The sequence below is a fragment of the Saimiri boliviensis genome, chromosome X (assembly GCF_048565385.1).
Source record: "Saimiri boliviensis isolate mSaiBol1 chromosome X, mSaiBol1.pri, whole genome shotgun sequence".
NCBI lineage: Eukaryota > Metazoa > Chordata > Mammalia > Primates > Cebidae > Saimiri > Saimiri boliviensis.
The window spans coordinates 43868973-43888892 of NC_133470.1; the positions used below are offsets into that span (position 1 = coordinate 43868973).

The window sequence follows — 19920 nt, forward strand, 5'->3', positions numbered from 1 at the left end:
AAAAAATTAGCTGGGCATGGTGGCACGTGCCTGTAATCCCAGCTACTCAGGAGGCTGAGGCAGGAGAATTGCTTGAACCCAGGAGGCGGAGGTTGTGGTGAGCCGAGATCGCGCCATTGCACTCCAGCCTGGGTAACAAGAGTGAAACTCCATCTCAAAAAAAAAAAAAAAAAAAAAAAAAAAAAAAAAAACTCATGAGGAAAAGGAGAGTCTATTTTATGTACTTATATTTCTGCTCTTTTCTCTGAGTGTTTTTCCTTCCTGATGTGCCAAGAATCTTTCTTTCTTTCTTTCTTTCTTTTTTTAGAGATAGGGTCTCACTCTGTTGGCCAGGCTGGAATGCAGTGGAGCCATCATAACTCCCTGCAGCGTTGAACTCCTGGGCCCAGGTGATCCTCCTGCCTCAGCCTCTGGAGTTACTGAGACTACAAGAGTGCACCACCATGCCTAGCTAATTTTGAATTTTTTTGTAGAGATGGGGGTCTTGCTATGTTGCCCAGGCTAGTCTCAAACTCCTATCCTCAAGCAATCCTTCAGCCTCAGCCTCCCAAAGTTCTGGGATTACAGGTGTGAGCCACTGCACCTGGCTGAATCTTTCTTTTCTAATTTTCTTTCTCTTTTTCTTTCTTCTTCTTTTTTTTTTTTTGAGACTGAGTTTCGCTCTTGTTACCCAGGCTGGAGTGCAATGGCACGATCTTGGCTCACCACAACCTCCGCCTCCTGGGTTCAGGCAATTCTCCTGCCTCAGCCTCCTGAGTAGCTCGGATTACAGGCATGTGCCACCATGCTCAGCTACTTTTTTGTATTTTTAGTAGAGACAGGGTTTCACCGTGTTGACCAGGATGGTCTCGATCTCTTGACCCTGTGATCCACCCGCCTCAGCCTCCCAAAGTGCTGGGATTACAGGCTTGAGCCACCGCGCCTGGCCTCTTTCTTTTTTTTAAAAAGAACTTCCTGGCTGGCTGTGGTGACTCACAGCTGTAATTCCAGCACTTTGAGAGGCCGAGGCAGGTGGATCACGAGGTCAGGAGTTCAAGATCAGACTGCCCAGCATGGTGAAACCCTGTCTCTTTAAAAATAAATAAACAAATAAATAAAATTTTAAAAAAGGACTTCCTTAGCCAATTGTTATGGGTAGGCCTGCTACCAACAGATTATTTAGTTTTCCTGTCTGACTTTGTCTTAATTTCCTTTCTTACCTGACAGTTTCACCAGACATACAATTTGTAGTTGATAGCTCTTTTCTTTCCAGCACTTTGAAAAATGTTCTGCTGCTGGGCGCAGTGGCTCATGCCTGTAATCCTAGCACTATGGGAAGCTGAGGTGGGCAGACCACCTGAGGTCAGGAGTTCAAGACCAGCCTGACCAATATGGTGAAACCCCTTCTTAAAAAAAAAAAAAAAAAGAAAAATGTTCTGTTATTTCCTTCTGACCTCCAGTTGAGAAACCTCCTGTCTTTTTTTTTTTTTTTTTTCCTGCTCAGGAAAGGAAGAATGCTGGCATTTTAAATGATGTTCTGCTATGAGTAATGCTTGTTTCTCTGTGGCTGCTTTCATGTTATTTTCATTTTCTTCAGCTTTCAAAAGTTTTATAATACATCTGGACATGGACTTTGAGTTTATCCTCTTCGAGGTTCCCTCTGCTTCTTGGATTTGTAGGTTTGTGTCCTTTGCCAAATTTAGGACATTTCATTCATTTTTTTCTTCAAATACTCTTTTGGCCATATTGCCTTTCTCTTGTCCTGGGACTTCCATGGTATGACTATTGGGTGATATGGTTTGGCTCTGTGTCCCCACTCAAATTTCATGTCTAATTGTAATCCCCACATTTCAGGGGAAGGACCAAGTGGGAGGTGATTGGATCACAGGGGCAGATTTTCCCCATGCTCTTCTCTTGATAATGAGTGAGCTCTCACAAGATCTGATGGTTAAAAAGTGTGGCATTTTGCCGGGCGCGGTGGCTCAAGCCTGTAATCCCAGCACTTTGGGAGGCCGAGGCGGGTGGATCATGAGGTCGAGAGATTGAGACCATCCTGGTCAACATGGTGAAACCCTGTCTCTACTAAAAATACAAAAAATTAGCTGGGCATGGTGGCACGTGTCTGTAATCCCAGCTACTCAGGAGGCTGAGGCAGGAGAATTGCCTGAACCCAGGAGGCAGAGGTTGTGGTGAGCCGAGATCGCGCCATTGCACTCCAGCTTGGGTAACAAGAGCGAAACTCCGTCTCAAAAAAAAAAAAAAAAAAAAAAGTGTGGCATTTGCCCCTTTGAGCACGCTCTCTCTCTCTCCTGCCACCATGTAAGATGTGCTTTGCTTCTCCCTCCTCTTCCACTGTGATTTTAAGTTTCCTGAGGCTTTCCCAGGCACGTGGAACTGTGAGTCAATTAAACCTCTTTTCTTTATAAATTACCTAGCCTCAGGTATTTCCTTATAGCAGTGTGAAAACAAATGAATACATTGGGTTTTTTGTTGTTGTCTCACAGGTTTGCAAAGCTCTGTTCAGTATTTTCTTCAGTTTTCACTCCTTTATTCATATTGGGTGAATTTTACTGATCTGTCTTTGAAAGTTTACTGATTCTATCTTCTGTCAACTCTATTCTACTATTGAGCCCATCCAGTGAGTTTTTTTTTTTTTTTTTTTTTGAGACAGAGTTTCACTCTTGCTGCCCAGGCTGGAGTGCAGTGGTGTGATCTCAGCTCACCACAACCTCTGCCTCCCAGGTTCAAGTGATTCTCCAGCCTCAGCCTCCCAAGTAGCTAGGATTACAGGCATGCTCCCCGACACCTGGCTAGTTTTTGTATTTTTAGTAGAGATAGGATTTTGCCATGTTGCCCAGGCTGGTCTCGAACTCCTGACTTCAGGTTATCTGCCCATCTTGGCCTCCCAAAATGCTTGGATTACAGGCGTGAGCCACCACACCTGACCCCAGTGAGATTAAAAAAAAATTTTTTTTTGTTGTTATTTTGTTGTTCTTGTTAATAGAAATGGGGTCTCACCATTTTTCCTAGGTTAGTCTCTGATACCTGGGATCAAGTGATCCTCCTGCCTCATTCTCCCAATGTGCTGGGATTACAGGCGTGAGCTACTGCACCCCGTTTTTTATTTCTGTTATTGCACTCTTCAGTTCTTTGTTTCCATTTTTTGGTGTTAATAATTTCTATTTCTTTGCAGAATTTTTTCTTTCCTTATTTGTTCCAAGAGAATTTGTAGAATCTGTACTTGATTGCTGAAACACTTTATGATGGCTGCTTTAAAATCCTTGTCAGATAATTTCATCATCTGAATCATTAAAAAAAATTTTTTTTTTAATTTGCTTGTCATCTTTGCACAGGGACCATGCTAATCTTCCTGTATCATTCCAATTTTAGTGTATGTGCTGCCAAAGCAATCACATCTGAGTCATCTTGATGTTGGCACGAGTTGGTTATCTTTTCATATTCGAGTTGTGATTTTCTTGGTTCTTAGTACAATTTCTATTGTATTCTGATAATTTGTTTTTAATTAAAAATTTTAAATGGCCAGCTGGGCGAGGTGGTTCTCACCTGTAATCCCAGCACTTTGAGAGGCCAAGGCAGGTGGATCACCTGAGGTCGGGAGTTCAAGACCAGCCTGACCAACATGGAGAAACCCCATCTCTACTAAAAATACACACACAAAAAAACCAGCCAGGTGTAGTGGCGCATACCTGTAATCCCAGCTACTTGAGAGGCTGAGGCAGGAGAATCACTTGAACCTGGGAGGCAGAGGTTGCAGTGAGCCAAGGTCACATCATTGCACTCCAGCCTGGGTAAAAAGAGCGACACTCTGTCTATTAAAACAAAAACAAAAACAAAAACAAAAAGCCGGGCTGGGCACAGTGGCTCACGACTGTAATCCTAGCACTTTGGGAGGCCAAGGTGGGTGGATCACCTGAGGTCAGGAGTTCAAGACCAGCTTGGCCATCATGGTGACACCCCATGTTAAAAAAAAAAAAAGAAAAAAAAGCCAAAAATTGCATATATACATATTATGTACAACATGATGTTTTGAAATATATATACACTGTGGAATGGCTAAATGGAGCTAATTAACATGTATTACTTCACATTCACATACTTACCATGTTTTTGTGAGAATACTTGAAATCTATTCCCTTAGCAATTTTCTTTATTTTTTTGAGAGAGGGTCTCACTCTGTTGTGCAGTCTGGTGTGCAGTGGTGCAATCTGGGCTCATTGCAGCCTTGACCTTCTGGGCTCAGGTGATCCTCCCACTTCAGCCTCCTGAGTAGCTGGGACTATAGGCACCTGCCATCATGCCTGGCTCATTTTTATTTATTTATTTTTTTGTGGAGACAGGGTTTCTCCATGTTGTTCAGGCTGGTCTTGGAACTCCTGGGCTCAAGTGATCCTTCTGCCTCGGCCTCCCACAGTGGTAGGATTACAGGTGTGAGCCACCACACCTGGCCAGCAATTTTCAAGAATATAATACAACCAGGCACATGGTGGCTCATGACTGTAATCCCAGAACATTGGGAGGCAAAAGCAGAAAGATCACTTGAGCCCAGGCGCTTGAGACCAGGCTTGGCAACATAGCAAGAACTCCTCTCTACAAATAAAGAATTAGCCGGGCGTGGTGGCTCACACTTGTGGCCCCAGCTACTCAGGATGCTGAGGCAGGAGGATCACTTGAGTCCAGGAGGTTGAGGCTGCAGTGAGCTGTGATTGTGCTACTGCACTCCAAAGACACAGGGAGACCTTGTCACTGTTTTTAAAATTATTTACTTATTTATTTTTGAGATGGAGTCTTGCTCTGTTACCAGGGTGGAGTGCAGTGGCACAATCTCAGCGCCCTGCAATTTCTGCCTTCTGGGTTCAAGAGATTCTCTTGCATCAGCCTCCGAAGTAGCTGGGACTACAGGTGCGTACCACCACACCCAGCTAATTTTTGTATTTTTAGTAGAGACAGGGTTTCACCATGTTGGCCAGGCTACTCTCGAACTCCTGACCTTGGGATCTGCCCGCCTCTGCCTCCCAAACTGCTGGGATTACAGGCATGAACGGAGGTGGCTCTATTTTTTTAAAGAATACAGCACATTACTGGTCTCTATTTTTTTAAAGAATACAGTACATTACTGGTCTCTACTTTTTTAAAAGAATACAGTACATTACTCTTGACTATAGTCACCATGTTGTACAATAGACCTCACTTATTCCTGCTATTTAACTGAAATATTCTATCCTTCACCAACGTTTCCCAAACATCTCCCCAACCCGCTTCACCCCCAGCCCCTGGTAACCACCATTCTACTCTCTGCTTCTATGAGTCCAACTTTTGTAGATTCCATACATAAGTGAGACAGTGTAGTATTTGTCCTTCTGTGCCCAGCTTATTTCCTTATCATAATATCCTCCAGGTTCATGACAGAATTTGCTCTGGTTGTGTATCTAGTAGCGAGATTGGTGCATCATATGGTAATTCTATTTTTAATTTTTTTTTTTTTTAGATAGGATCTCACCCTCTCCCTCAGGCTGGGGTGCAGCGGCATGATCAATCATAGCTTACTGCAGCCTCCACTTCCTGAGGTCTAGCGATCCTCTTGCCTCAGTCTCCCAAGTAACTGGGATTACAGGTGTGTGCCACCACACCTGGCTAATTTTTGCATTTTTTGTAGAGACAGAGTTTTGCTATGTTGCCCAGGCTGGTCTTTAACTCGTAGGCTCAATTGATACTTCCTCCTTGGCCTCCCAAAGTCCTGGGATTACAGGTGTGAGCTACTGTGCCTGGCCTATTTTTAATTTTTTGAGGTGCATCCTCAGCTATTATGTTAGGAGACTCTGAGTCCTATTTAGGTCTTTTATTTTAGCAGGGAGTCACTGTATTTAGGTTTAGCATGTAGGTTTTGGCCTAGTTTTTCTGCTGTGTTTCCAATGGTGGTTTAGTCTTCAGAGCCTTTGCGGTGCTATTTTTGTCTGTTTGGTCTATCTGGTACCTCTGAGGCTCCTGCTTGCCTCTGCTGGTGCTGCCTGAGGGAGCAGGGGAGTTTTCTACAGGCCAGGTCTCTACGTGTTTCTTTCTTTTTTTTTTTTTTTTTGAGACAGACTCGCTCTGTCACCTAAGATGAAGGATAGTGGTGCCATCATGGCTCATTGCAGCCTCGACCTCCTGGGCTCAAGTGATCCTCCTGCTTCAGCCTCTTGAGTAGCTGGGATCACAGGCGCATGGCATCACGCCTGGCTAATTTCTTATTTTTGGTAGAAATGAGGTCTCCTCATGTTGCCCAGGCTGGTCTCAAACTCCTGGGCTCAAGCAATGCTTGTCCCTCAGCCTCCCAAAGTGCTAGGATTACAGGAGTGAGCCACCACGCCTGGCCTCTAGGTGTTTCTTGATAGTGGGGCAATGTAATGAGATCCTCCTACCAGTGCCTTCTGGCTGCCCACGTGTCTCTGCAGAGAAGCGGAATCCCAGGCCTGCAAGGCTAGTGGGGCTTCCTGGGCCAGGATGCTTGTTGTAGCTGGGTCCCCTTTGCTGGTTCTGCCTGTCTGCCCCAGTGCCTCTGAGCAGGAGAGGGGTTTTCTGAGTCTGATCACCTGCTGTGGTTATGTCATTTCTGCCAGTTTCACCTGCTAGTCCCAAGACTCCTGTTGGAAGAAAGGCGTCTCGGGTCTTCAAGGCACTTAAGGTAAGAGATTGTCCAGGCCTGGCCTCTTGCTGTGTCTGTGTCTTCTTGATGCAATACAGGTTCTCTCTGTTGGGCTAGGGCGGTTGGCAGGGCGGGGTGGGGGTGGGGGTTCCTCGTGGGGGAGGGGTGTCCCTGGAGATGGACAGCATTTCTCATGACCACTTATTGTTAGTGGGTTCCCAATCCATCCCTCACTGTTGGTGTTGGGTTTGCCTCGTGTTATCAGAGGGACTTCCCTTTCATCCAGGGAGGAACTAGCCTATTCAGGCTGCCTTCCACGGCTTGCATCAGGGTCAGGAAATGCTGGGTTTGACTTGCTTTCTTTCGGTGGGTGGGGGGTCATAAGATGCTGCATAGTCGTGCTCTTTCTCGAGTCTTGGGATCCTAAATGAGTTCACTTTCTTTTTTTGTTTTTAGATGGAGTTGCGCTCTTATTGCTCAGGCTGGAGTGCAATGACACGACCTTGGCTCACTGTGACTTCCACCTCCTGGGTTCCAGTGATTCTCCTGCCTCAGCCTCTCAAGTAGCTGGGATTACAGACATGTGCCACCATGCCTGGCTAATTTTGTATTTTTAGTACAGACAAGGTTTATCCATGTTGGTCAGGCTGGTTTCAAACTCCTGACATCAGGTGATCCATCCACCTCGGCCTCCCAAAGTGCTGAGATCACAGGTGTGAGCCATCGCGCCCTGCCCAGGAGTTCACTTTCTTCTTCCCGCCATTCAGTTTCCCTTTGGTTGTCTCTTGTACTATTTCCAGGGTTGATAGTTGTACTCAGCAGGAAGAAGCAGGGAAAAATAGATCTATGTTATCTTGTCCAGACTGGAAATCTCTATATCTCTATTTTTTAACCACCAATGCCTCTCAGATATGACCTTAAACCCAAGCCTCTGTTAACTATTCCATCAACAATGTTACTCTTTTTTTTTTTTTTTTTTTTTTTTTTTTTTTTTTTTTGAGATGGAGTTTCTCTCTTGTCCCCCAGGCTGTGTCAGGGTCTCTGCTCACTGGAAACTCCGCCTCCTGGGTTCAAGCCATTCTTTTGCCTCAGCCTCCTGAGTAGCTTGGATTACAGGCATACTCCACCACGCCCAGCTAATTTTTGTATTTTTAGTAGAGACAGGGCTTTTCCATGTTGACCAGCTGATCTCGAATTCCTGACCTCAAATGATTTGCCCACCTCAGCCTCCCAAAGTGCTGGGATTACAGACCTGAGCCACCATGCTGGCCTCTTTTTTTTTTTTTTTTTAGAGAGGCGGTCTTGCTATGTTGGCCAGGATAGTCTCAAACTCCTGGCCTCAAGCAATCCTCCTGCCATGGCCTCCAAAAGTGCTGGGATTACAGGTGTTGTGAGCCACCACACCCAGCCTACAATGCTACTGTTGTCTGTCCTTGAGTATGGGATTTTGTCAACAATTCACCCTCAATGCCCAGCTTTTACACATCTTTGACTCTGACCTCTATTAACTCTTATCATTCATGGTCCTCTGGTCTATAATACAAAATCATGTCTCTGTCAGCTTGATATTATTCAGAAAAAAACAAAAGTGCTTTTCCTACTCCTTTTCTTTTTTTTTTTTTGAAACAGGTTCTCTCTGTCACCAGGCTGGGAGTGCAGTGGTGACATCAGGGCTCAGTGCGGCCTCAACATCCTATCTCCCAGCTCCAGTGATCCTCCTACCTCAGCCTCCTGAGTAGCTGAGACTACAGGCACCCAGCTAAATTTTTTTTTTTTTTTTTTTTGAGATCGAGTTTCGCTCTTGTTACCCAGGCTGGAGTGCAATGGCACGATCTCGGCTCACCGCAACCTCCACCTCCTGGGTTCAGGCAATTCTCCTGCCTCAGCCTCCTGAGTAGCTGGGATTACAGGCACGTGCCACCATGCCCAGCTAATTTTTAGTATTTTTAGTAGAGATGGGATTTCACCATGTTGACCAGGATGGTCTCGATCTCTTTTTTTTTTTTTTTTTTTTTTGAGACGGAGTTTCGCTCTTGTTACCCAGGCTGGAGTGCAATGGCACGATCTCGGCTCACCGCAACCTCCGCCTCCTGGGCTCAGGCAATTCTCCTGCCTCAGCCTCCTGAGTAGCTGGGATTACAGGCACGTGCCACCATGCCCAGCCAGTTTTTTGTATTTTTAGTAGAGATGGGGTTTCACCATGTTGACCAGGATGGTTTCGATCTCTCGACCTCGTGATCCACCCGCCTCGGCCTCCCAAAGTGCTGGGATTACAGGCTTGAGCCACCGCGCCCGGCCTAATCCCGTCTATTTTTTAAGAAAACAAAACAAAACAAAACAAAAGGCTGGCCTCAAACTCCTGACTTCAGGTGATCTGCCCGCCTTAGCCTTCCAAAGTGCTGGGATTACAGGCATGAGTCTCCATGCCTGCCCATTAAAAATTTTTTTTTTTTTTTGTAGAAATGATATGTTAGGCTGTTCTTGCACTGCTCTAAAGAAATATCTGAAACCGAGTAAAGAAAAGAGGTTTAGCCGGGCGCGGTGGCTCAAGCCTGTAATCCCAGCACTTTGGGAGGCCAAGGCGGGTGGATCACGAGGTCGAAAGATCGAGACCATCCTGGTCAACATGCTGAAACCCCGTCTCTACTAAAAATACAATAAAACTAGCTGGGCATGGTGGCGCGTGCCTGTAATCCCAGCTACTTAGGAGGCTGAGGCAGGAGAATTGCCTGAGACCAGGAGGCGGAGGTTGCGGTGAGCCGAGATCGCGCCATTGCACTCCAGCCTGGGTAACAAGAGCGAAACTCCGTCTCAAAAAAAAAAAAAAAAAAAGAAAAGAAAAGAGGTTTAATTGGCTCATGGTTCCACAGTCTGTACAGGAAGCATGGTGCTGGCATCTGCTCAGCTTCTGGGGAGGTCTCAGGAAACTTACAATCATGACAGAAGGTGAAGGGGAAGCAGGCATGACTTACATGGCTGGAGCAGGAAGAGAGAGAGGAAGGTGGTACATACTTTTAAGTAACCGGATCTTTTGATAACTCACTCACTCGCTGTTGAGAGAACAGCACCAAGAGGATGATGTTAAACCACTCACAAAGGAACACCCCTATGATCACCCCCACCAGGCCCCACTTCCAACACTGGAGGTTACAATTCAACTTGAGATTTGGGAGGGGACACAGATCTAAACCATATCAGATGGGGTCTCACTATGTTGTCCAGGCTGGTCTCAAACTCCTGGCCTCAAGTGATCCTCCTGTTTCAGCTTCCCAAAGTGCTGGGATTACAGGAGTCAACCACTGTGACTGGTCTGCTTCTCCTACATGCTACACTCAGTCAACATTTCTGATACTAGACGTGTGGAGATTCCCTCACAGCCTCCCCCCTGCTGCCACCCAGCAAATTTCTGCCACATTCTCCAGCAAACACCAGCTGGGTGTCCTCTAATTCAATTCCATTCCAACATTACTTACCTGGAGGTCAGATCCCCTAGAGTTATAGTAGGCAGCTAGTTAGGCATGAGCAGGGCGGGAGAGGGCTTTCCTTCTATACCTGCCACCAGGAATGTCAGGTGACCATCAGGTGATGGTCTCAGTACCATGGGCTCTGTACCACGAGACCTCCCCAACCTCAGATGTCAATGGCAAGCAGAGGTTGTAACCTATGCTTCTGCTTCTGCTTTTCTTTTCTTTTCCTTCCTCCCTCCCTCCCTCCCTTTCTCTCTCTCTCTCTCTCTCTCTCTCTCTCTCTCTCCCTCCCTCCTTCTTCGAGATGGAGTCTCTCTCTGTCTCCCAGATTAGAGTGCAGTGGAGCAATCTCAGCTCACTGCAGCCTCTGCCTCCCAGGTTCAAGTGATTCTCCTGCCTCAGCCTCCTGACTAGCTGGGATTACAGGCATGAGCCCTCTCACCCGGCTAATGTTTGTATTTTTAGTAGAGACGGAGTTTCACCATGTTGGTCAGGCTGGTCTCGAACTCCTGTCCTCAAGTGATCCACCTGCCTCAGCCTCCCAAAGTGCTGGGATAAAAGGCATGAGCCACCGCCCAACATGAATGAAGACTTCTTTACCTAGACATGATTGGTTAAACCATTGGCCATTGGTGATCAAGCCAATCTTCAGCCACTCTCCCCTCCCAGGAGGTTGGGGTTTGGGGCTCAAAGTCCCAACTCTCTATTCAAGCCTTGGACTTTTAGTTGCCCAGCCCCGAACCTGAAGCTATCTAGAGGCCCCCAGCCACCAGTCGTCTCATTAACAAGCAAAAGACACTACTTTTTTTTTTTTTTTTTTTTTTTGAGATGCAGTTTCACTCTTGTTGCCCAGGTTGGAGTGCAGTGGTGTGATCTCGGCTCATTGCAATCTCCGCCTCCCAGGTTCAAGTGATTCTCCTGCCTCAGCCTCCCAAGTAGCTGGGATTCCAGGTGTGAGCCACCGCACCCGGAATGTTAACCTATGTTTTCAACTGTAAATTTTGTGAAACCTAAATACAAATTAAGTATTTCTGATAATTTAGCTTTCAAAATTGAGATGTGATGTCAGTGTAAAATACATATCTGATTTCACAGTCTTATTACCACAAAAAGAATGCTAAATATCTAGATAACTTAAAAAAATAATTACGTTGAAATAAGAATGTTTGGATATGTAGTTCAAAGTATGTTATTAAAGTTAATTTATAATTTTTCTTTTTGTGTCATGTCACTGCAGCCTCTCATGTTACATCTCCTCCCCGTCTTCCACCTGAGCTGGAAATTGAGGCTGCTGTTCTGTGTCGAAGTAATTTAGTCCCTCAGCCATTAAGATGTTTCACTCTTAATGATGTAATTTGAACAGCAAAATTATTTCGCCTAGTGATAGGGATGTTCGCATTTCATTGGCCATGGAGACTAAAGCCTGCCTTCCGCACAGAGCCATTGGCTAGCTGCGCCATCTGTCCAAAGCAACCTAGGGCTGTGCCCCCACCCCCTTCCACTACCTCCAGCTGTGCAATCTACTTGCGCCCTTGTTACCCTACGTCTGTCCTGCACCTTCCTTGCATTGGACAATGGGGAATTCTGCTGATTTACGGATCAGGCAGCCTCATATTGACTGGGAGACCAGAGCCTGTTTCTTATATTCAACCATTAGCTAAGTGCGCCTTCTGTCCACAGCTTTTCAAGCCAGGCTTTGACTGCCTTAGTTCACATGGCAACGGGGTTAGTTACTACCTAGTAACAGTTTACCATTACTGCCATAGGCTGAAGAGGCTAAAGCCCAACTTCTCGTGCAGTCATTGGCTAACTATTTGTAGCAACTCAGCTCCCTTCCACCCTGCACATAGCAACAGGGGCTTCGCCCTAGTAACAGCCTGCTACTTCATCCCATTGGCTACCAGAAACCAGATCCCACCTCCCCGATGCAGCCACTGGTCAGCTGAACCATCTATCTACAACTCCCCCATTTGGTCTAGACAAGAAATCTCAAACTGCTGGTTTCTGTGAACTCTGCTGCCACCACTGCTCATCTGGCTGGATCTTGAACTTGGTCATCTGTTACCTAATCCACCATTAAGAATTCCCTTGTCAAAATCTAAAATCTGGGTCTCTGTTAACATTTTCATCACTTCTGGACCAACACTTCAAACCCCATCTTTTTTTGTTTGTTTGTTTTGAGACAGAGTCTCCTTATATCGCTCAGGCTGGAGTGCAATGGTGAAATCTCGGGTCACTGCAACCTCCACCTCCCGGGTTCAAGCGATTCTCCTGCCTCAGCCTCCCGAGTAGCTGGGATTACAGGCGTGTGCCACCACACCCAGCTAATTTTTGTATTTTTGGTAGAGACGGGGTTTCATCATGTTGGCCAGGCTAGTCTCGAACTCCCGACCTCAGGCGATCTGCGCACCTAGGCCTCCCAAAGTACTGGGATTACAGGCGTAAGCCACCACGCCTGGCTTCCCAGTAGTATTAATTGAGTTTGACCTCAATCTAGTGCTCTGATAACTCTTTCACCATCAGTGCCTTTCTGGTATAGCTTAGCATTCAGCCTTTGACTATTCCTTCAGTGATGCCCTGCCAACCTGGAGCCTGAATCAGGCCTATTCATTTTTTCACCATCAATGCATACTAGGACAGATCTCAAACTTCACCTCTGTGAACTCTTCCAACATTAATGACCTTGATAAAAACCACCAAGGTCACATCCATAGTCCCGAAAAAAATGGGTTTATTAACCTGCTGCAGCAAGGAAGACCACGCCCCATAGGAACTGTGCAGATGTCTTGCCTAGGTAACTTGTTCCAGTTTACCCAGGACTTTCCTGCTTTTAGCACTGAATGCCCTTGTCCCACTAAACCCCATTCCTGGGTAATCAGGGATGGCCGATCACCATAGTGTCAATGAACAAAGGAAGAAATGGGATTACTATAGGATATAGGAATGGAGTTTAGGTAAAGTTTAAATGAAGCAGTGTTTTGACAAGCCCAAAGCAAAGGAGGTTGGTATGGAAAAGGATCAACATCAGGTTCAGACTGTGAAGTAGATCTAGGGTCCTTCATCTTTGGAAACAGAAAAGAAGCTGGGTGTGGTGGCTCACACCTGTAATTCCAGCACTTTGGGAGGCCGAGGCGGGTGGATCACCTGAGGTTAGGAGTTCAAGACCAGCCTGGCCAACATGGTGAAACGCCATCACTACTAAAAATACAAAAATTAGCCAAGTGTGGTGGCACATGCCTGTAGTCCCAGCTACTTGGGAGGCTGAGGCAGGAGAGTCGCATGAACACAGGAGGCAGAGGTTGCAGTGAGCTGAGATCACACCACTGCACTCCAGCCTGGGTGACAGAGCAAGACTCCATCTCAAAAGAAAGACAAAAGAAAGAAAAGAAAGAAAGAAGAAAAGAAAGAAAGAAAGAAAAGAAAGAAAGGAAGAAAAGAAAGAGAAAGAAAGGAAACGAAAAGAAAAGAAAGAAGAAAGAGGGAGGGAGGGACGGAAGGAAGGAAAGAAGGGAGGAAGAGAAAGGCCACGTGCAGTGGCTCAGGACTGTAATCCTAGCACTTGAGGTGGTTGAATCCCTTGAGCCCAAGAATTCAAGACCAGCTCGGGCAACATAGTAAGATCTTGTCTTTACAAAAAATGAACATTTTTTGTAAAGGTAGCTGGGCACGGTGGCGTGTGCCTGTAGTCTGTCAGCTATTTGGGAGGCTGAAGTGGGAGGATCACTTGAGACCAGGAGGTTAAGGCTACAGTGAGCTGTGATCATGCCACTGCACTCTAGCCTGGGTGACAGAGTGAGATCCTATCTCAGAAAAAAAAAAAAAAAAAAAGAAAGAAGAAAAGAGAAAAGAAAAGAAAAAAAACACTAAACACAGATGTGAAGTGTTGGCTCCAGATACCTATTATCTGAAGCTCTGCACCTGGGTCGGAAATCAAGGCTATTGCTCTGTGTCAAAGTAATTTAGATCCTTCAGGGAAGAGTAGGAGGTTTTTTATTTTTATTTCTTTTCTTTTCTTTTTTCTTTTTTTTTTTTGAGACAGAGTCTCGCTCTGTCACCCAAGCTGGAGTGCTGCAGCACGATCTCAGCTCACTGCACTCTCTGCTTCCTGGATTCAAGTGATTCTCCTGCCTCAGCCTCCCGAGCAGCTGGGATTACAGGCATGCACCACCAGGCCTGGCTAATTTTGGTATTTTTAGTAGAGATGAGGTTTCACCATATTGGCTAGGCTGGTCTGGAATTCCTGACCTTGTGATCTGCCTGCCTCAGCCTCCCAAAGTGCTGGGATTACAGGCGTGAGCCACTACCTTCGATCCTGTTTTATTTTTATTGATATTATTTCAAACAGGAAAATTTCTGATAGTCTATGATTTTAGAGAACAAGGTTTCTCTGCAGGGCTAGGACATGAGGTGAGGGAGGCAATTGCCTCAAGTGTAAACTCTAGTGGGTACTAAAAAACTCAGTAATCAAGATCAACAACTTTTTTTTTTTTTTTTTAAGACAGAGTTTCGCTCTTGTTACCCAGGCTGGAGTGCAATGGCGCGATCTCGGCTCACTGCAACCTCGGCTTCCTGGGTTCAGGCAATTCTCCTGCCTCAGCCTCCTGAGTAGCTGGGATTACAGGCACGCGCCACAATGCCCAGCTAATTTTTTGTGTTTTTAGTAGAGACGGGGTTTCACCATGTTGACCAGGATGGTCTCGATCTGTTGACTTCGTGATCCACCCGCCTCAGCCTCCCAAAGTGCTGGGATTACAAGCTTGAGCCACCGCGCCCGACCAAGATCAACAACATTTTATTTATTCATTGATTGAGACAGCAACTCGCTCTTTTCCTCAGGCTGCAGTGTAGTGGTGTGATCACGGCTCACTGCAGTCTGGAACTCCTAAGCTCAAGAGATCCTCCCACCTCCCCACCTCCTGAGTAGCTGGGACTACAGGCGCGCATCGCTGCGCGCAACTAATTTTGTTTACTTTGTTTATTTTTTGCAGATGTGAGGTCTCACTATGTTGCCCAGGACGGATCTCCAGTGATCCGTCCACTTCGGCTTTCCCCAAAGTTCTGGGATTACAGGCGTGAACTATCACTTCCGGCCACGATCAATAACATTTTTTGTTTGTTTGAGAGGGAGTCTCACTCCGCCACCCAGGCTGGAGTGCAGTGATGTGATCTCGGCTCACTGCAACCTCTGCCTCCCGGGTTGAAGCTATTCTCCTGCCTCAGCCTCCTGAGTCGCTGGACTACAGGCGTGCGCCACTATGCCCAGCTAATTTTTATATTTTTAGTAGAGATGGGGGTTTCACCATGTTAGCCAGGCTGGTCTCGAACTCCTGACCTCAGGTAGTCCACCCACTTCGGCCTCCCAGAGCATTGGGATTACAGGTGTAAGCCACGGCGCAAGGCTGTTTTCTTTCTTTTTTAAAGGCAGGGTATCGCTCTGTTGTCACACTGACTCCTTTCCCCTCTTCTCCAGTGGTATCGCCCACGACGGGCACCTGTGCTAACCTGATTTCTCCCCGTCTTCCCAGTGGTATCTCCAAGGGGGGGATTGTACCACCCTGACTTCTTCCCCCTCTTGCCCAGTGATGTCTTCCTTGAACATCAGAACACGCCCTACTCTTCCCTGTGTAGGAGACGCACCTCTGCCACTTTAAACTTTGCCCAAACTTATAGAACCGAGTTCCAAAGATCAGCTTCTCCCAGAATCTTGCCCTCAGAAGGATTCTACCCGTGAACGTCCTCTCGCCCCCGCCCTCTGTGGAACAGTCCACTGTACGGAATGGGTGCTAAGATGGCGGCCCCCATGGAGATACGACATAGCGCAGCCATATTCCTCGCCTGACAACGCCACTGTTGGACCACGTCTCTGCCGATCCGTAACAGCGCTGTGTTCAGTGAGTAGACTACAACCTCTCAGTCCTAATGATCGTGTGCAAAATCAACAGCCCTAGAAGGTGCAGTGTCAGGGGTGAGGACAGGAAACGGAAATCCCACTCAGAGGCCGTTTAAGTCTTCTTGGCGCGCGACGCTAAATGCAGTGCATGAGGTTTTATGGCGTGATAGTCGCTCAGGTGATTTTGAGGTGATGGCTTTGTTGGCTTCGGGGGATGATGCATTGGCAGTTGTGGTGTCAATTGGTGGGGAAATACAGAATCGAATGAATGGGAATCTATGAGTGTCAGGGATGAGGGCCTCTGGAGTAGTCAGGTTTTAGATTCCCTGCTGTGTCTTGATGTCCAGCCTCCATAGTGTGTGCTTTAGGTATTTCCTTGTTCAGGATTCCCAGAGGTTTGCTAATTTTATTAGCCTTTCCAAAAAAACAACTTTTCATCTTGTTGCTCCTCTGATCATAGGTCTCTTCTGATGTACCTTCGTTTTCTATTTCTTAAATTTCTGCTCTTATCTATACTATTTTCTCTTTAACTTCTTAAATTGGATGTTAATTCATTAATGCTCAGCCTTTGTTAAAAAAAAAAAAAATTAAGAGGCCGGGCGCGGTGGCTCAAGCCTGTAATCCCAGCACTTTGGGAGGCCGAGGCGGGTGGATCACGAGGTCAAGAGATGGAAACCATCCTGGTCAACATGGTGAAACCCCGTCTCTACTAAAAATACAAAAAATTAGCTGGGCATGGTGGCGCGTGCCTGTAATCCCAGCTACTCAGGAGGCTGAGGCAGGAGAATTGCTTGAACCCAGGAGGCGGAGGTTGCGGTGAGCCGAGATCGCGCCATTGCACTCCAGCCTGGGTAACAAGGGTGAAACTCCGTCTCAAAAAAAAAAAAAAAAAAAAAAATTAAGAGCATGGGTTTTCCCTTAACGATCTCTTTAGCTGCAATCAAGAATATTTTGCATACACTATCTTTTTAGTTTGTTTTTAATTTTTTTTTTTCTTGAGATGAAATTTTGCTCTGTCACCCAGGCTGGAGTGTAGCGGAGCGATCTCAGCTCACTGCATCCTTCGCCTACTAATTTCAAGCGATTCTTGTTCCTGGGCCTCCCCTGTCACTGGGATTACAAGTGAGCACCACCACACTCAGCTAATTTTTATGTTTTTAGTGGAGACGGGATTTCGCCGTGTTGCCCAGTCTGGTCTCAAACTCCTGGGTTCAAACGATCTACCTGCCTCGGCCTCCCAAAGTGTTGGGATTACAGGTGTGAACCACTGCTCCAGGACGACTATTTCACATTAGTCAACATTTTTTTTTCTTTTTGTAATCATATATATGCCCAACTCCTTAAAATGTTTATTCTGGCCTGGCGCAGTGGCTTACCCCTATAATCTCAGCGCTTTGGGAGGCTGAGGCGGGCAATTGCTTGAGTCCAGGAGTTGGAGACCAGCCTAGGCAACACAGGGAGACCCCCCCCCCCCGCCACCCCATCTGTACAAAAACAAAATAAAATAAAATAAAGGAAAAAAAATTAGCTGGGCATGGTGGAGTGTGCCTGTAGTCCCAGCTACTCTGGAAGCTGAGGTGGGAGGATCGCCTGATTCTGAAAACCATGATATTACACCACTTTACTCCAGTCTGGGTGACAGAGCGAGACCTTGTCTCAAAAACAAACACAAAAAAGGTTATTCTTACAAACTTCATATAGTTTTTGCTATCATTATTTATGCAATTTTGTTTTCACTGGCTCACTATTATTATAGACAGAAACTATTTGCTTTTATAATCTTACCTTGTGTCCGGCCCCTTACATTATGTTATACCCTATTAATTTTAGTAGATTTGGCCGGGCGCGGTGGCTCAAGCCTGTAATCCCAGCACTTTGGGAGGCCGAGGCGGGTGGATCACAAGGTCAAGAGATCGAGACCATCCTGGTCAACATGGTGAAACCCCGTCTCTACTAAAAATACAAAAAAAAAAAAAAAAATTATCTGGGCATGGTGGCGCGTGCCTGTAATCCCAGCTACTCAGGAGGCTGAGGCAGGAGAATTGCCTGAACCCAGGAGGCGGAGGTTGCGGTGAGCCGAGATCGCGCCATTGCACTCCAGCCTGGGTAACAAGAGCGAAACTCCGTCTCAAAAAAAAAAAAAAAAAAAAAAAAAAAAAAAAAAAATTTTAGTGGATTTTTAGCAGAATCTGGTAGATTTTCTTTTCTTTTTCTTTTTTGAGATGGAGTTTCACTTTTGTTGCCCAGGCTGCAGTGCAATAGCGCGATCTTGGCTCACTGCAACCTCTGCCTCCCGGGTTCAAGCGATTCTCCTGCTTCAGCCGCCTGAGTAGCTGGGATCACAGGTATGCACCACCATGCTCGGCTAATGTTGTATTTTTAGTAGACTCCGGGTTTCACTATGTTGGTCAGGTTGGTCTCATACTCCTGACCTTAGATGATCTGCCCACCTCAGCCTCCCAAAGTGCTAGGATTACAGGCATGAGCCACCACGCCCGGCCTCTGGTAGGTTTTCTATGATTTTTTACATTGGCAAGAAAGCTACATTTTTTTTTTCATTTCATGTTCACTCTAATTATTATTAGTTTTCTTTTTTTTTTTTTTGAGACGGAGTTTCGCTCTTGTTACCCAGGCTGGAGCGCAATGGCGCGATCTCGGCTCACGGCAACCTCCGCCTCCTGGGTTCAGGCAATTCTCCTGCCTCAGCCTCCTGAGTAGCTGGGATTACAGGCACGCACCACCATGCCCAGCTGATTTTTTGTATTTTTAGTAGAGACGGGGTTTCACCATGTGACCAGGATGGTCTCGATCTCCTGACCTTGTGATCCACCCGCCTAGTTTTCTTTTTTCTTTCTGCATTTTTTTTTTTTTTTTTTTTTTTGAAGCGAAGTCTGGCTCTGTCATCCAGGCTGAATTGCAGTGGTGGGGTCTTGGCTCACTACAATCTCCTTCTCCCAGGTTCAAGCAATTCTTCTGCCTCAGCCTCCTGAGTAGCTGGGATTACAGGTGTGCACCACCATGCCTGGCTAATTTTTGTATTTTTAGTAGAGACGGGGTTTCACCATGTTGGCCAGGCTGGTCTAAGACTCCTGACCGCAGGTGATCTGCCCGCCTCGACTTCCCAAAGCTGGGATTACAGGTGTGAGCCACTGCACTGGCCTTTTTAAAAAAAATACATATAGGGTGTCGCTCTGTTGCCTAGGCTGGAGTGTAGTGATCTCCTCTCACTGCAACTCTGTGTGTGTGTGTGTGTGTGTGTGTGTGTGTGTGTGTGTTTAGGGTAATGGGTCTTGCCATGTTCTCCAGGTTAGTTTTGAACACCTGGGTCAAGGGATCCTCTTGCCATGGCCTCTCGAAGTGTTGGGATTAAAGGCATGAGCTACTGCAACTGGCCTGATTATTTCTTTGCTTCTACTTCTTCTTCTTTTTTTTTTTTGACAAGGTCTTGCTTTGTCACTCAGGCTGGAGTGCAGTGGCGCCATCAGAGCTCACTGCATCCTCGACTCCCCATGCTCAAGCTGTCCTTCTGCTTCAGCTTCCTTAGTAGCCGGCACTACAGGCGCGGACCACCACACTCAGATTATTTTATTTTTTGTAAAGACAGGGTCTCACTTTGTTGCCAAGGCTGGTTTCCAACTCCTTGACTAAAGCAACCCTCCTACTTTGGCCTCTCAAAGTTCTGAGATTACAGGCATGAGCCACTGTGCCCAGCCCACTCTGATTACTTCATCTTCTCCAATGTGAGCTAGAGCCCACAAAACAATTTTGGGTTATAGCAGAAAGTACTAATTTTACGGCAATAGCTTCGTCATTTTACTTTTTAGCATGGTGTTTCAGGGTTATGTTTCATAATTGATTTTTGTGGCATTTAAGTGTCTTCCCTAATTTTAGTTGGAGCTTTTTTTTTTTTGAGACGGAGTTTCACTGTTGTTACCCAGGCT

The 19920-nt window shown here is 46.2% G+C and overlaps 1 protein-coding gene and 1 non-coding gene across 4 annotated transcripts in view; one reads left to right on the plus strand and one right to left on the minus strand.

Moving 5' to 3' along the window:
• Nucleotides 1-3287: 3287 nt before the first annotated feature.
• LOC120366664 (U6 spliceosomal RNA) lies at nucleotides 3288-3393 on the minus strand. The gene has a single exon (XR_005581249.1). It is a non-coding gene; the product is annotated as a U6 spliceosomal RNA (small nuclear RNA).
• A 12292-nt stretch (nucleotides 3394-15685) lies between these two features.
• Nucleotides 15686-19920, plus strand: part of ZNF157 (zinc finger protein 157) — a 46485-nt gene continuing 42250 nt past the window's right edge. Inside the window, exon 1 of one of the 3 annotated variants that reach the window (XM_074391788.1) lies at nucleotides 15686-15980. Coding sequence is in view for 1 of the 3 variants with exons in the window: in XM_074391787.1 (XP_074247888.1) it covers nucleotides 16119-16168 (50 nt within the window). In the remaining 2 variants the exon portion in view is untranslated. The other 2 variants (XM_074391787.1, XM_003939504.4) reach the window with 2 other exon arrangements.